Raw genomic sequence first — 18370 nt, forward strand, 5'->3', positions numbered from 1 at the left:
ATTGATTGATTTTCCCTTAACTGCTGAAGCATGCTCTGTTATTAAATTTCCGATGGGTATCATCCTGAGTTCAGTTGTCATCTTGTAAAATTTGAGTGTTAATGTTTTGTTTGTTCGATTGTTTCTTTTACATGGATTAACATTCCTTTTTAACTAACATTCTAGTTTATGTTGCTTAGAAATAGTGACACAGCTTTGAGTGTGTTGGAAAGACAAATAAATTTCAATAAGAATGTGGTAACTGTAGTAGCATGAACAGGGTGAATTAGTGGTGGAATTATTATCAGGTGAGACCACGGTTGATAGGAATTCAGAATACTTGTCTTCAGTAAAAAAAAATTGTGAAATTAACTTATAGATTAGAATGTGCTTTAACAGTAGTTGCCCTTGAACAGTGCCTCTGGACAAGGTTGTTTCTTGCTCTGTATTTGATATTGACCATAATGGCCTTTTGTTAGCATTTACTTATTACAAGTTAGTAATGTAATCATCATCATCATTATCATATAACCTCCAGGGACCCCTTTTTCAGGGATTCCTGCAGTTTCCAAGCTGTGCTAAAAACAGTTTTCAGTAGAGGATGGACTCCTGTGTAGTGAAATTTCTTTCATGAGTCTTTACTGGGACAATACAAAGGGGACATTTTACTTGTAGCATATTCACAAGCAGGTGGATTCTGGCAATGTAAAGGATCAGCATCACATGAGAATGGACTTACATGTTGCTGAATTACTGTACAGAGCATTACATATATGTGCTAGAATATTTTGATAGAGCCGTTATTCAATAGGCAGAATTTTTCTTTGCCTGGGTGCTGTTTCTTCATAAGTGTAGTAACGTGTTACCATACTCCACCTATTCAAGGTTATGCCACAAATGAAAATTGCTGTATCATTGGCTGTACATACTCATCAAAGAACTAATTATTCCAGAGGAGTTTACATTTCACTGCTTCTGGAAGTAGTGCAACCTTAGACTGCAGGATGCCCTTAAAATGTCCTGGGTATCAACAAGACTCTTTCATAGAAAATGGTCCAAGGGCAGTTATGAATAATTATAATGGAGTTAAACATTGTAAGGAGATTTGCTGATGACACCAGAGTAAATAAAAGGTTGGTTCAGATACTGATCAAATGATGATACAGAAGACTTAAGACACAATTTATAAATGGCCAGAAGTGCACATGGTGCAATTCAATGAAGATAAATTTTAGCAAGTAAGATATGGAACAGAAATACCTTGGTCATACCATTTAAAGCCAGAGAAAATTATTGAAAATGAAATAGATTTAAACAATGTGGGTATTATCATAAATGAGAAACTTGAATTCAGAAAACATGCTTAGAATTGCAGATTTCAGATGTTTATTTTCTAAAGTAAAGGGATCCTAATCATATTACAGCAAAGTGCTTGCATTGCAGCAATGCAACTGGTAAAACTATCGAACCAAATGATGAGAGGTATGATTCCAAGAATTTTTGATATGATAGATAGAAACCTGTTGATGACAGTATTCATTGTATGTATAAGAAACAGAACTATACACTGTTGTGTAGTATGGCTGTCAGCAGCACTAATGGAAGTATACAAATTAGAGATGATTCAGAAGCATTTGATAAACAAAATCAGATGGATGGAACAGAAGAGTACCATGAAAGTCTGAAAGAACTGCAGTTGTATGAACTAGAAAGAAAGATATATGATAATGCACTGCAGCAAATTGATGGTATAAAAGAAAACTTGTTTGAGCAGAAAGCCTCTCACAAAGGAATATAAGGAGTTATTAAATCTTTGAGAATACTGTGAAAATATTTAAGACTTGATTATATGACAGAACAACCAGGAAACTAGAACAACTGTTCAATATATTTCCAGAGAGACATGCACTGAGCAATTAAAGAAATATTTAAAAGAAAACTTGTGGTTGGATTTGCCTCTCTGATGAACCAAGAATGAAAAATTACATGATGAAGGTGGCAGCTGAGGATATTCTTTTTTATCAAAAACAACTGAGTGAGCCCTGCCATAATGGCAAAATTTTGTCAATGGTTGTTAAAGGTAGGTATGTACTCTTCATTTCTGAATCTGCTGAAAGCAAGTTAACATTACAGTAATGGCATTACTTTTACCTTCTGTACCCCATTGGTTAAAGTTTTTATGTTTAACATAATTATTAATAGAAATACTCAAATTTTGCAAGATAGATGAATTTTTTTAAGCTTGCCACTGTAGATATGTAGTTAGAACACTTATGGTTTTATAATAATGGGATATGTTATGGTGAGTGAGTCAGTTGTTGTTCGCTGATGATACAGCGCTGGTGGCTGATTCATGTGAGAAACTGCAGAAGCTGGTGACTGAGTTTGGTAAAGTGTGTGAAAGAAGAAAGTTAAGAGTAAATGTGAATAAGAGCAAGGTTGTTAGGTACAGTAGGGTTGAGGGTCAAGTCAATTGGGAGGTGAGTTTGAATGGAGAAAAACTGGAGGAAGTAAAGTGTTTTAGATATCTGGGAGTGGATCTGGCAGCGGATGGAACCATGGAAGCGGAAGTGGATCATAGGGTGGGGGAGGGGGCGAAAATTCTGGGAGCCTTGAAGAATGTGTGGAAGTCGAGAACATTATCTCGGAAAGCAAAAATGGGTATGTTTGAAGGAATAGTGGTTCCAACAATGTTGTATGGTTGCGAGGCGTGGACTATGGATAGAGTTGTGCGCAGGAGGATGGATGTGCTGGAAATGAGATGTTTGAGGACAATGTGTGGTGTGAGGTGGTTTGATTGAGTAAGTAACATAAGGGTAAGAGAGATGTGTGGAAATAAAAAGAGCGTGGTTGAGAGAGCAGAAGAGGGTGTTTTGAAATGGTTTGGTCACATGGAGAGAATGAGTGAGGAAAGATTGACCAAGAGGATATATGTGTCGGAGGTGGAGGGAACGAGGAGAAGAGGGAGACCACATTGGAGGTGGAAAGATGGAGTGAAAAGGATTTTGTGTGATCGGGGCCTGAACATGCGGGAGGGTGAAAGGAGGGCAAGGAATAGAGTGAATTGGAGCGATGTGGTATACCGGGGTTGACGTGCTGTCAGTGGATTGAATCAAGGCATGTGAAGCGTTTGGGGTAAACCATGGAAAGCTGTGTAGGTATGTATATTTGCATGTGTGGACGTATGTATATACATGTGTATGGGGGTGGGTTGGGCCATTTCTTTCGTCTGTTTCCTTGCGCTACCTCGCAAACGCGGGAGACCGACAAAGAAAAAAAAAAAAATGTTATGGTCATATGGCATTGAAAACTGTAGAAAAAATTCATAGATTTGTTTTCAACTTAAGGCCTCATTATGAAAAGGGATATCTTAAGGAAGTTAAGAGTATTCTTCTTCCCACAGAAAGATACAAGAGGGAAGCAGGGTATCCTTGTCTCATACATGATCGCAGTTTCCTGCATTAGCGAATTATCTCTGAATATAAGAAGGAAGGCCATATCCATTCTGTCATATGTAATGCACCAAAACCACAGCTCCCTATTCACATCCATGCCCTTTAGACCTATCCATGATTTACCCCAGACACTTCACATACCCTGAGTCCATTGACAGCATGTTGAACACTGTAAACTACATGATTCCAACTTACTCTATCCCATGCACCCCTTTCACCCTTTTGCATGTCCATATCATGTTCGCTCAGAATTTTTTTTCCAAAATCTCCCCATTCTCCTGGTTCTTTACTTCTGACACTCACATCCTCTTTGTCAATCTTTCCTCACTAATTCTTTCCATATGCTCAAATCATTTCAGCATACCCTCTTCAGCTATCTCAACCACACTCTTTTTATTTCCACATCTCTCTCTTACCCTTTCATTATGGAGAAAATGAGTGAGGAAAGATTGACAAAGAGGATATATGTGTCAGAGGTGGAGGAAACAAGGAGAAGCAGGAGACCAAATTGGGTGGAAAGATGGAGTGAAAAAGATTTTGAGTGATCGAGGCATGAATGTACAGGAGGGTGAGAGGTATGCATGGAATAGAGTGAATTGGAACTGTATGGTATACCGGGGTTGATGTGCTATTATTGGACTGAACCAGGGCATGTGAATTGTCTGGGGTGAATCATGGAAAGGTCTGTGGGGCCTGGATGTGGGAAAGGAGCTGTGGTGATGGTGCATTACACATGACAGCTAGAGACTGAGTGTGAATGAATGTGGCCTTTTTTGTCTGTTTTCCTGGTGCTACCTCGCTGAAGCAGGGATAGCAATGCAGTTTTCCTGTGGGGCAGGGTAGCAACAGGAATGGATGAAGGCAAGCAAGTATGAGTATGTGCATGTACATGTGTATTTATGTAATGTCTGTATATGTTTATGTATATGTAAATATATGTTGATATGTATATGCTCATATGTGGGCATTTATGTATTTTTATTAGTCTTCGTTGGGCCATTCTTTCGTCTGTTTCCTTGCGCTACCTCGCTAATGCGGGAGACAGTGACAAAGTATGATAGAATAATAAATACAGATGTATATGTGAAAAGTTTTTATCGAGGATGTAAGGCATGTGTACGTGTAGAAAGAGAGGAAAGTGATTGGTTCTCCGTGAATGTAGGTTTGCGGCAGGGGTGCGTGATGTCTCTATGGTTGTTTAACTTGTTTATGGATGGGGTTGTTAGGGGGGTGAATGCAAGAGTTTTGGAAGGAGGGCCAAGTATGCAGTCTGTTGTGTATGAGAGAGCCTGGGAAGTGAGTCAGTTGTTCGCTGATGATACAGCACTGGTGGCTGATTTGGGTGAGAAACTGCAGAAGCTGGTGACTGAGTTTGGTAAAGTGTGTGAAAGAAGGAAGCTGAGAGTAAATGTGAATAAGAGCAAGGTTATTAGGTACAGTAGGGTTGGGGCGAGGTGGGCAAAAGTTCTGGGAGCTTTGAAAAATGTGTGGAGGTCGAGAACGTTATCTTGGAAAGCAAAAATGGGTATGTTTGAAGGAACAGTGGTTCCAACAATGTTATGTGGTTGCGAGACATGGGCTGCAGATAGAGTTGTGCGGAGGAGGGTGGATGTGCTGGAAATGAGATGTTTGAGGACAATATATGGTGTGAGGTGGTTTTATCGAGTAAGCAATGAAAAGGTAAGAGAGATGTGTGGTAATAAAAAGAGTGTGGTTGAGAGAGCAGAAGAGGGTGTTTTGAAATGGTTTGGTCACATGGAGAGAATGAGTGAGGAAAGATTGACAAACAGGATATATGTCAGAGGTGGAGGGAACGAGGAGAAGTGGGAGACCAAATTGGAGGTGGAAAGATGGAGAGAAAGATTTTGAGTGATCGGGGCCTGAACATGCAGGAGGGTGAAAGGCGGGCAAGGAATAGAGTGAATTGGAACGATGTGGTATACTGGGGTCAATGTGCTATCAAGGGATTGAACCAGGGCATGTGAAGCGTCTGGGGTAAACCATGGAAAGTTTTATGGGGCCTGGATGTGGAAAGGGAGCTGTGGTTTCGGTGCATTATACATGACAGCTAGAGACTGAATGTCAACGAATGTGGCCTTTGTTGTCTTTTCCTAGCGCTACCTTGTGCACATGTGGGGGGAGGGGGTTGTTATTTCATGTGTGATGGGGTGGCGATGGGAATGAATAAGGGCAGACACTATGAATTATGTACATGTGTATATATATATGTATATGTCTGTGTGTGTATATATATATATGTGTACATTGAGATGTATTGGTATGTATATTTGCGTGTGCGGACGTGTATTTATATACATGTGTATGTGGGTGGGTTGGGCCATTCTTTCGTTTGTTTCCTTGCGCTACCTTGCTAATGCGGGAGACAGCGACAAAGCAAAATATATATATATATATATATATATATATATATATATATATAGATCAACCCAACCCACCTCCCACTCTTCTCATGCCACAAGCATCTTTTGCGCAATCCATCACTGATTCCCTAAATACATCCCATTCCTCCCCCACTCCCCTTACTTCCATTGTTCTCACCTTTTTCCATTCTGTACTCAGTCTCTCCTGGTACTTCCTCACACAAGTCTCCTTCCCAAGCTCACTTACTCTCACCACCCTCTTCACCCCAACATTCACTCTTTTTTTCTGAAAACCCATACAAATCTTCACCTTAGCCTCCACAAGATAATGATCAGACATCCCTCCAGTTGCACCTCTCAGCACATTAACATCCAAAAGTGTCTCTTTCGCGCGCCTGTCAATTAACACGTAATCCAGTAACGCTCTCTGGCCATCTCTCCTACTTACATAAGTATACTTATGTATATCTCGCTTTTTAAACCAGGTATTCCCAATCATCAGTCCTTTTTCAGCACATAAATCTACAAGCTCTTCACCATTTCCATTTACAACACTGAACACCCCATGTATACCAATTATTCCCTCAACTGCCACATTACTCACCTTTGCATTCAAATCACCCATCACTATAACCCGGTCTCGTGCATCAAAACCACTAACACACTCATTCAGCTGCTCCCAAAACACTTGCCTCTCATGATCTTTCTTCTCATGCCCAGGTGCATATGCACCAATAATCACCCATCTCTCTCCATCAACTTTCAGTTTTACCCATATTAATCGAGAATTTACTTTCTTACATTCTATCTCATACTCCCACAACTCCTGTTTCAGGAGTACTGCTACTCCTTCCCTTGCTCTTGTCCTCTCACTAACCCCTGACTTTACTCCCAAGACATTCCCAAACCACTCTTCCCCTTTACCCTTGAGCTTCGTTTCACTCAGAGCCAAAACATCCAGGTTCCTTTCCTCAAACATACTACCTATCTCTCCTTTTTTCACATCTTGGTTACATCCACACACATTTAGGCACCCCAATCTGAGCCTTCGAGGAGGATGAGCACTCCCCGCGTGACTCCTTCTTCTGTTTCCCATTTTAGAAAGTTAAAAAAATACAAGGAGGGGAGGATTTCTGGCCCCCCGCTCCCGTCCCCTCTAGTCGCTTTCTACGACACGCGAGGAATGCGTGGGAAGTATTCTTTCACCCCTATCCCCAGGGATAATATACATATATATATATATATACACATACATACACACACACACGCACATATACACACACACACACATACATATATATACATATGAAAAATGTAAGAAAGGGTAGTGAGTGGTGGGATGAAGAAGTAAGAGTATTAGTGAAAGAGAAGAGAGAGGCATTTGGATGATTTTTGCAGGGAAAAAATGAAATTGAGTGGGAGACGTATAAAAGAAAGAGACAGGAGGTCAAGAGAAAGGTGCAAGAGGTGAAAAAAAGGGCAAATGAGAGTTGGGGTGAGAGTATCATTAAATTTTAGGGAGAATAAAAAGATGTTCTGGAAGGAGGTAAATAAAGTGCGTAAGACAAGGGAGCAAATGGGAACTTCAGTGAAGGGCGCAAATGGGGAGGTAATAACAAGTAGTGGTGATGTGAGAAGGAGATGGAGTGAGTATTTTGAAGGTTTGTTGAATGTGTTTGATGATAGAGTGGCAGATATAGGGTGTTTAGGTCGAGGGGGTGTGCAAAGTGAGAGGGTTAGGGAAAATGATTTGGTAAGCAGAGAAGAGGTAGTAAAAGCTTTGCGGAAGATGAAAGCCGGCAAGGCAGCAGGTTTGGATGGTATTGCAGTGGAATTTATTAAAAAAGGGGGTGACTGTATTGTTGACTGGTTGGTAAGGTTATTTAATGTATGTATGACTCACGGTGAGGTACCTGAGGATTGGCGGAATGCGTGCATAGTGCCATTGTACAAAGGCAAAGGGGATAAGAGTGAGTGCTCAAATTACAGAGGTATAAGTTTGTTGAGTATTCCTGGTAAATTATATGGGAGGGTATTGATTGAGAGGGTGAAGGCATGTACAGAGCATCAGATTGGGGAAGAGCAGTGTGGTTTCAGAAGTGGTAGAGGATGTGTGGATCAGGTGTTTGCTTTGAAGAATGTATGTGAGAAATACTTAGAAAAGCAAATGGATTTGTATGTAGCATTTATGGATCTGAAGAAGGCATATGATAGAGTTGATAGAGATGCTCTGTGGAAGGTATTAAGAATATATGGTGTGGGAGGCAAGTTGTTAGAAGCAGTGAAAAGTTTTTATCGAGGATGTAAGGCATGTGTACGTTTAGGAAGAGAGGAAAGTGATTGGTTCTCAGTGAATGTAGGTTTGCGGCAGGGGTGTGTGATGTCTCCATGGTTGTTTAATTTGTTTATGGATGGGGTTGTTAGGAAGGTGAATGCAAGAGTTTTGGAAAGAGGGGCAAGTATGAAGTCTGTTGGGGATGAGAGAGCTTGGGAAGTGAGTCAGTTGTTGTTCGCTGATGATACAGCGCTGGTGGCTGATTCATGTGAGAAACTGCAGAAGCTGGTGACTGAGTTTGGTAAAGTGTGTGAAAGAAAAAAGTTAAGAGTAAATGTGAATAAGAGCAAGGTTATTAGGTACAGTAGGGTTGAGGGTCAAGTCAATTGGGAGGTGAGTTTGAATGGAGAAAAACTGGAGGAAGTGAAGTGTTTTAGATATCTGGGAGTGGATCTGGCAGCGGATGGAACCATGGAAGCGGAAGTGGATCATAGGGTGGGGGAGGGGGCGAAAATTCTGGGAGCCTTGAAGAATGTGTGGAAGTCGAGAACATTATCTCGGAAAGCAAAAATGGGTATGTTTGAAGGAATAGTGGTTCCAACAATGTTGTATGGTTGCGAGGCGTGGGCTATGGATAGAGTTGTGCGCAGGAGGATGGATGTGCTGGAAATGAGATGTTTGAGGACAATGTGTGGTGTGAGGTGGTTTGATCGAGTAAGTAACGTAAGGGTAAGAGAGATGTGTGGAAATAAAAAGAGCGTGGTTGAGAGAGCAGAAGAGGGTGTTTTGAAATGGTTTGGGCACATGGAGAGAATGAGTGAGGAAAGATTGACCAAGAGGATATATGTGTCGGAGGTGGAGGGAACGAGGAGAAGAGGGAGACCAAATTGGAGGTGGAAAGATGGAGTGAAAATTATTTTGTGTGATCGGGGCCTGAACATGCAGGAGGGTGAAAGGAGGGCAAGGAATAGAGTGAATTGGAGCGATGTGGTATAGAGGGGTTGACGTGCTGTCAGTGGATTGAATCAAGGCATGTGAAGCCTCTGGGGTAAACCATAGAAAGCTGTGTAGGTATGTATATTTGCGTGTGTGGACGTATGTATGTACATGTGTATGGGGGGGGGTTGGGCCATTTCTTTCGTCTGTTTCCTTGCGCTACCTCGCAAACGCGGGAGACAGCGACAAAGTATAATAAATAATAATAAATAATAATCTGCTTGTATGGTCGTTTATGTATATATATATGAGTGTATAGGAGTGGATAGGCCATTCTTTGTGTTTCCTGGCATTACCTCGCTGACATAGGGTTAGTAGTGCCATTTTCTTTGAGGCTGAATGGGGCTGGGAATGGATGAGGGTGAGCAACTATGAATATGTACATGTGTTTTTATGTGTATATGTATGTATATATATGCATTTGTGTGTATATGTATATATATGTGTGTAAGTGGATGTGTCTTTTTTCATGTTTCCTGGTGCTAACTCACTAACACAGGAATTGGCTATCATGTATGAAAAAAGAACAAAAGACATCCCCCACAAGAGCTTTGTAAAGATCTGGAATGGTGGTCCAGGAGTGAGTCTCCAAAATGCCATGACTTGGAAATTCCTTGTAGACATATTTTTGGCTTGGGGGGGTTGCTACTATCATCTGATGGGTCACACATCTTGTGTGATTCTTGATAAGGTAGGCAAGTGCTGGTCTCAGGCAGCTTACAGGTCAACATGTTAATCTGAACTCTTTCTCTCCCCACCCATACCCCTAGCTTGATGTCTGGGTTGTGCCAGAGTGGACCCACCATTTTCACACAAGTATCTTCCTCTAATGAATTTGATTGTGAAAGAGATACACATATTTGTTACCTCTCGGTAACTTAGTGAACTAGTAACTCGCTCGCTCAGTCTCTCTCAAGAGGCTTGCATTGGAACTGCTGTTTCCTCTATTAAGCAGGCCACATCTCTCTGACTGGAGTTGTAACCCAGTTGACTATAGCAACGCAGTTTCCTTAAGGGTTAGAGGGGCGATCGTGTGACTGATGTCTGTCAACACAATTCCCTTATACCAGCTATTGCTCAAACAAATACAAGAATTGTCCTATATCTACAACTGTGACTGTCATAAACAGTCCATGAACAAATTCACAGCAAAGCAAGCAAATAGTTTTCCCATAGTAATGTGAATATCAACTACTATATATTACTGTAACATAACCAGTGTGAAAATATTCGTCACTTAATCTTCAGTGTTAAATACATGTATTCAGTACTGTATTACTGCAGGTCATCAAGTATGTTACTTTACTTAATGTTCACCATTAAATCCATGATATCTATCAAAACAATATTACTGCTATTCAACCAGTATGCAACCTTACATCACTTATGTTCACCATTGAATACATAATGCATGTCAGTGTCATACTGCTGTGACTCAACCAATATATAACTTTACATCACATAATGTTCAGCGAATTACCGCTAAATATATAATGCATAAACCTAAGAATTTGCGATGTAGAACTTCATATACTCTGTAGATAGACTACACTCATGTGTTTATTCAAAGCATAGAAGTATGCAACTCCACCTTGATCTTAGTCTCTTTTGTTGATAATGTTACTGTTATGACCCCCATTAATCATGTAATTCCTCAACTGTGTGTTTTCAGCCGAATGGCTGCCTGAATTAAATAAAGCATTCTTTACTTATGCATTTGTTTATCATTAGAAGCAGAAGTGAGGATATAATCCATTACATTGGGGGCTATATCATACCTTTTTCTTTTTCTCTATACATGCATCTCAGAATTAAATTTGGACTAATAGTTGTACTTAATCATGTTTAGTTTTTATCAGAGAAGCTAAGATTGTTAACTTTACTGACACTTAAACGAGACCTAAAGATGGACCTGAACTGTAAATTTATGAATATGTTAGTGTAGATGCCATGAACTTCTGTTAGTAATTATTGTGGGGCTGTATTGTTTTCAGCTGTAATCACACTTTTCAAGATTACCCACTTTGCTGATCCTTGACTTCAGTTTCAGATTACATCAAATCATGCATTCCTACTCAGAAGCTGCATACATTTCTGCTTACATTTCAGTTTGTATTTTTTTCAATTCTGTAAAATCATGGCTTTTGATCAAAGTTTCTGGGATGACATGTCTTCGATAATCTTGTCAAGGGCATTCATATGATTCTTAAAGCACAAGGTCTGCAGATATGCATTTGTTGTTTGAGTGGCACTCTTTCTAACCTTCTTGTTTAAAATGGAATTCTTCAAGGTAATTTGAAGTGAATTTTTTGTATAAAGAAGTGTTTGATTAGAAATGTCTGTAATTGTTCTCTTCTTTTCCAAACTAAGGCTATTTAAACCCATTCTGTTTATGTTACTAAACTTTTATTTATCATTTTTATTCCTGATGTTTTAGATCTCCAACTCTGACTTCTCAGAACAAAATATTCATTCACAGCATAACTTGTGGCTGTCAAAGGAAATGTGGTGAAGTTTAAGCAATTTACTTGGATTTTCTGTATGGTGGTTATGGAGTATTGAGTATATTAGAAGCAAACAATTTAGTTCTGCAGGATGCAGATGTCTGAAGAAGATGGACATATGATAAGTTGCAGAGATACATGTAGAGTGCATTATGAGTTATATGCTTTCTGGTTGAAGAATCTGTGATGTGTTTTGTGGAGGTAATTAAGCATAAGCCACCTGATTATTTGATGGTGAAACCCATTTTGGGTATAGAAAGATTAAAGAATTAACTTGAGTTTGATCTGCTGTCACTAGAAGTACAGTATTTTTTGGTAACTTTGTGAAAACATTAACACAATTCTAAAATTTGTATGAAAGATTTCATTATGTAATATTCTGAATGATAGTTTTGATTCCTACAATATCTCAAAAGTTAAGTGTATGTTAGTTATCATGGGCTATCATCAGATTCTAGCAATATCACTTTCAATTTAAGTAACTATGCTTGATTTCAATAGTAATTTTGCTCAGATAAACTGATAATGGTTGTGTGCATACCTCCAGGTCACAGATATGGCAGCATGCCTGGACCTCATCAGCAAATTGGAGAGAACGCCTATTACAAAGGAGGTCTTGGAGGTGAGAATTGTTTTGATAATTCTTTCTTTATGACAGAAATTAAGTAGTACATGAGAACTTTACTTATGTAATGTGTTCTTTCTTCATGACAGGACTTAAGAAGTACAGAACTTTAGTTATGTAATGTGTTAAGTATGAAATAGTTTTTCTTAGAAGTACTTTACTTTTTATCACTTGACTCATCCATTCATTCATACAGACTTCATTATTATACTTTGTACACATACATGTCTTCATTCTTCTTTTCAGTCTTGACCAAGTTTGCCAATGCATAGTCATTTGGATAAATGTTGATGCATGATCACTTGTACTTTGTTTGCTATATGGAGAGAAATATAAAAATTTTATTTGACTCCCTTACTTTTAAGCATATAAGGTATTATAGAATGGGTAATGATGGTATGATTTATGTGAAAGTGATTGATTGATTGTAGCAGCCTATAGATTATTAGATTGTTTATAAGAACATCCATTTTTTTTGCTCAGATTTTCCAGTAAAAGAGGCAGTCTTTTACTTAGCCTTTTCTAATTCCACAATTATCTCTCAAGCTGCATTGCTCATTATCAAGATAATTTCCTGATATCACATATGCCTGAGGTAGAAATATATCTTCATTGTTTTCTTTTTGTAAGCTATACTTTTATTATCCTAGATTGTATTGCAATAAACTGTATTTCTCCTTCCAACAGCTGTATTCCCATCTGTGTGAACACTAGATTTTCATTTTTTCTGGAATTGCAGAAAGAATTCTCTAATACTAATTGTTTTACTGGTCTTTCACTCCAGAAAAAATTAGTTACAGTATGCTGGTACATCACAGGTATTTCAGAATTATTAACCAGTTCCTTATGTCTTTTTACCCATTTCTTTCATATGTGTTCTTTTATGCATTCTTAAGCACCACGATTTATGAAATCCCATGATTGTGTCATTTTTTCCTGGGCTTGGTTTTGGGTTCAATTGAAGTCCAAAAGCTTGAAATGTTTAGGCTTGGGTTCATGAGCGATATAACCTAAATAAAAAATAGGTTCATAGTATTATTGCTTTGCACATTGATAATGGCTTAGTCATTTACTTTGATAAGGATAGTGAATCCCTTTATTCACTGACCATCTCCTCGCCCTTCCATGTAGTGCAAACTGCAGGAACTTTCAGATAATTTACTGAAGAAATCTGTTTATCAATTTGCTTGAAGAAAATACTTTGTGATGAGAGGCAATCACAGCAATTTAGACAAGATTCCTTAGAAGCTAATGGTTGCCATTGCTGTTGGGAAAGGTATAATGTGGAGGGAGAGGGTCTTTAATGGTTGAAGGAGAGAGAGGATTACTGCAAAATCTGTGATCTTTGCATGTGTATCCTTGGCGAAGAAAGAAAGAACAGGTAAGATTTGAAGAAGAGAATGGTGCACTTGTGGGTAAAAGAGAAAGTACTTCTTTATATGGAAACCTTTAATGATGAAAACAAGGAATTAAGATATTTTGAATTGTTAGAGAAAAGTAAATACATGTGATTAAGCAAAAGTGAATTAATGATGAATGAGAAAAATTAGGTGATTGGACTTGACAGGAGTAGATGTAAGGATGAAGTATAATGGAAAGAAGTATATAGCAATATATATTATGACATTTATGAAGAGAATGTTGGGGTGAAAAGAGTGGTGAGAGTAAGTGAGCTTGGGAAGGAGACTTGTGTGAGGAAGTACCAGGAGAGACTGAGTACAGAATGGAAAAAAGGTGAGAACTAAGGAGGTAAGGGGAGTGGGGGAGGAATGGGATGTATTTAGGGAAGCAGTGATGGCTTGCGCAAAAGATGCTTGTGGCATGAGAAACGTGGGAAGTGGGCAGATTAGAAAGGGTAGTGAGTGGTGGGATGAAGAAGTAAGATTATTAGTGAAAGAGAAGAGAGAGGCATTTGGACGATTTTTGGAGGGAAATAATGCAAATGAGTGGGAGATGTATAAAAGAAAGAGGCAGGAGGTCAAGAGAAAGGTGCAAGAGGTGAAAAAGAGGGCAAATGAGAGTTGGGGTGAGAATATCATTAAATTTTAGGGAGAATAAAAAGATGTTTTGGAAGGAGGTAAACAAAGTGTGTAAGACAAGGGAGCAAATGGGAACTTCAGTGAAGGTGGCTAATGGGGAGGTGATAACAAGTAATGGTGATGTAAGAAGGAGATGGAGTGAGTATTTTGAATGTGGTTGATGATAGAGTGGCAGATATAGAGTGTTTTGGTCAAAGTAGTGTGCAAAGTGAGAGGGTTGGGGAAAATGATATGGTGATCAGAGAAGAGGTAGTAAAAGCTTTGCAGAAGATGAAAGCCGGTAAGGCAGTGGGTTTGGATGATATTGCAGTAGAATTTATTAAAAAAGAGGGTGACTGTATTGTTGACTGGTTGGTAAGGTTATTTAATGTATGTATGTATGTCTCATGGTGAGGTGCCTGAGGATTGGTGGAATCCTTGCATAGTGCCATTGTACAAAGACAAAGGGATAAAAGTGAGTGCTCAAATTACAGAGGTATAAGTTTGCGCTACCTCGCAAACGCGGGAGACAGCGACAAAAAAAAAAAAAAAAAAAAAAGTTGAGTATTCCTGGGAAATTATATGGGAAGGTATTGATTGAGATAGTGAAGGCATGTACAGAGCATCAGATTGGGGAAGAGCAGTGTGGTTTCAGAAGTGGTAGAGGATGTGTGGATCAGGTGTTTGCTTTGAAGAATGTATGTAAGAAATACTTAGAAAAGCAAATGGATTTGTATGTAGCATTTATGGATCTGTAGAAGGCATATGATAGAGTTGATAGAGATACTCTGTGGAAGGTATTAAGAATATATGGTGTGGGAGGCAAGTTGTTAGAAGCAGTGAAAAGTTTTTATCGAGGATGTAAGGCATGTGTACGTGTAGGAAGAGAGGAAAGTGATTGGTTCTCAGTGAATGTAGGTTTGTGGCAGGGGTGTGTGATGTCTCCATGGTTGTTAAATTTGTTTATGGATGGGGTTGTTAGGGAGGTAAATGCAAGAGTTTTGGAAAAGAGGGGCAAGTATGCTGTCTGTTGTGGATGAGGGAGCTTGGGAAGTGCGTCAGTTGTTGTTCGCTGATGATTCAGCACTGGTGGGTGATTCATGTGAGAAACTGCAGAAGCTGGTGACTGAGTTTGGTAAAGTGTGTGAAAGAAGCTGAGAGTAAATGTGAATAAGAGCAAGGTTATTAGGTACGGTAAGGTTGAGGGACAAGTCAATTGGGAGGTAAGTTTGCATGGAGAAAAGCTGGAGGAAGCAAAGTGTTTTAGATATCTGGGAGTGGATTTGGCAGAGGATGGAACCATGGAAGTGGAAGTGAATCATAGGATGGGGGAGGGGGCGAAAGTTCTGGGAGCGTTGAAGAATGTGTGGAAGTCAAGAACATTTTCTCTGAAAGCAAAAATGGGTATGTTTGAAGGAATAGTGGTTCCAACAATGTTATATGGTTGCGAGTTGTGCGGAGGAGGGTGGATGTGTTGGAAATGAGATGTTTGAGGACAGTATGTGGTGTGAGATGGTTTGATTGAGTAAGTAATAATAGGGTAAGAGAGATGTATGGTAATAAAAAGTGTGGTTGAGAGAGCAGAAGAGGGTGTTTTGAAATGGTTTGGTCACATGGAGAGAATGAGTGAGGAAAGATTGACCAAGAGGATATATGTGTCAGAGGTGGAGGGAACGAGGAGAAGTGGGAGACCAAATTGGAGGTGGAAAGATGGAGTGAAAAAGATTTTGAGTGATCGGGGCCTGAACATGCAGGAGGGTGAAAGGTGTGCGAGGAATAGAGTGAATTGGAACGATGTGGTATACCGGGGTCGACGTGCTGTTAATGGATTGAACCAGGGCATGTGAAGTTCTGTGGGTCCTGGATGTGGAAAGGGAGCTGTGGTTTCGGGCATTATTACATGACAGCTAGAGACTAAGTGTGAACGAATGTGGCCTCTGTTGTCTTATCCTAGCACTACCTCACACACATTTGGGGGGAGGGGGGTTATTTCATGTGTGGCGGGGTGGCGACGGGAATGAATAAGGGCAGACAGTATGAATTATGTACAAATGTATATATGTATATGTCTGTGTGTATATATATGTATACGTTGAGATGTATAGGTATGTATATTTGCGTGTGTGGACGTGTATGTATATACATGTGTATGTGGGTGGGTTGGGCCATTCTTTCGTCTGTTTCCTTGCGCTACCTCGCTAATGCGGGAGACAGCGACAAAGCAAATAAAATAATGAAGAGAATATGATAAATTGTACTCTCATTGCTGAGGATGAGAACTGATGTAACTGAACTGCAAATTGTTTTGAGATATGCGGTGAACCTAGTGTGCTATTGATTGATTCTGAAGAGTTTTTTTTATATAACTCACAGGTCTCCCCAAAGATTTTTTTTTATATAGGACTCAAAGGCCTCCTCAGAGATCTTTTTCTTTCCAGAAGCAGTCAGTATTTTAATATTTTTTCATGATTCTCAAGTCACAGAATGAATGTGATTTTTCTCTTAGTATATGGTAATTGCTCTAATGATATCAACTGCTTTATAGAAAGTATTGCCAGTCCCAAAAATTCGATTTTTTGGTATGAATCCATATAGTGCCAGTGTCCTGCATCATGAACTTAAATGTTTAAGAGTAATTTTTAATATTATTAACCTGAGAATTATGTATGATTGTAAGGAGACCTAGTCCAGATGCAGATACTTTATTTTCAGCATTTAATGTTTGTTACTGTACTCCTTTCACAATAATTCAAGCATGGACAAGAAAAACAAGCACTCCTGAACAAATGATAGATTCTAGTATATGAGCAGCTACAAGGGGAATTAGGAACCAGCTTGTAGTGCAGAAAGCCATCTTCATCAGAGAAAACAGTTATTGAAAGGAAACTACTAAATTTTTTGTAATTTGTGTGGAGGGTGCATGTTTTGGTTACTAGTCTTTAGAGGATGAAAGTCACTGGAGAGGTTACTCTTGACAGTGAAAGTACATAGAATTACATGTATCACCAGGTCTCACTTAGTGAGGGGGGTTATGTTTTTGGAGATCTGTTGCCATAGTGAAACCTCATTATACACCGGCGCCTTAACTTTAGGGTCAGGTTATGTTTCTGGGCAGCCTCTTTCAAGAGAGTTATGTTCCTTACAGAATTTTTTTTCCTTCTCTAATTTTTTTGTTTAGATTGTACATGAATTAGCTTATGTGAAGAGTAATATACCACACTCTCTTAACACTTATCCAAGCTGATAATAAACACTGTTTTCATGTTGAAATCATAGATCAGTCTGAATGACTGCCATTTGTTCTTATTGGATTGTCACACATGCTACAAAAATGTTCTTATTGATGCATGAATCAGAATTACATGCTTTTTTTGTCATTTATTAACCTACCTCGCAAACGCGGGAGACAGCGACAAATTATAAAAAAAAAAAAAGAAAAAAAAAAATTAACCTAACTCATGAATATCAATGATATCCATTTATTCGTTTTGTCACATATGCTACAAAAAAGTTCATTTATTTATTGATTGATTGATGCTCAATTCAGAATTAAAAGCTTTTTTCATTATTTAATTAGCTAACTCATGACTTATTATTCAGATACTGTATTTACATAAAATAGTGGAGGAAATAGGTGACAGATGGAACGCCTATCAAGTGCTGGAGCTCTCAGGTTAGCAACATGCATACAAGTAAATGGTACATTAAATTTTGTTTCATGTAGAGATAAAACAGTTATGTATTGAATGAAAGTATGCTGGATTGTAATATTTTTTAGCAAGTAGTAAATGCCAACAGCAGAATTTTCAACATATTCTTGGTAGGTTGTATTTATATGTATATTTTTGCAACACAACTCTCTTAGTTTATTACCAGATCAGTGAGTTACAGGTTGAGTATCTGGCAACTGAAACCCTACTTTATGAAAGATTTGCTCACTCAAAATTCCTGCCACCATGTTCAAGCATTCCATCACTGATGCTTGACCCATGACCAAAGAGTCTTGGTGCATAACTTATTAGTGAATGATATGGGTTGAACCTCTAATCCAGTGTTCTGTGGTCCAGCACATTTTGAATCTGCCACCATTAGTTATTGGTTTGTGGATCTGCCATGAGGGTAGTGCCGTTAACATCA

The 18370-nt window shown here is 39.0% G+C and overlaps 1 protein-coding gene across 4 annotated transcripts in view; it reads left to right on the forward strand.

Moving 5' to 3' along the window:
* The window catches only part of LOC139757300 (uncharacterized), an 84452-nt gene that overhangs the window by 20372 nt on the left and 45710 nt on the right, over nt 1-18370 (forward strand). For all 4 annotated transcript variants that reach the window (XM_071677679.1, XM_071677707.1, XM_071677690.1 and 1 more), the window contains exon 2: nt 12138-12212. In XM_071677679.1, the coding sequence (XP_071533780.1) occupies nt 12138-12212 (75 nt within the window). The remainder of the gene's footprint in view (nt 1-12137; nt 12213-18370) is intronic.

The sequence above is a fragment of the Panulirus ornatus genome, chromosome 2 (assembly GCF_036320965.1).
Source record: "Panulirus ornatus isolate Po-2019 chromosome 2, ASM3632096v1, whole genome shotgun sequence".
Taxonomy (NCBI): Eukaryota; Metazoa; Arthropoda; class Malacostraca; order Decapoda; family Palinuridae; genus Panulirus; species Panulirus ornatus.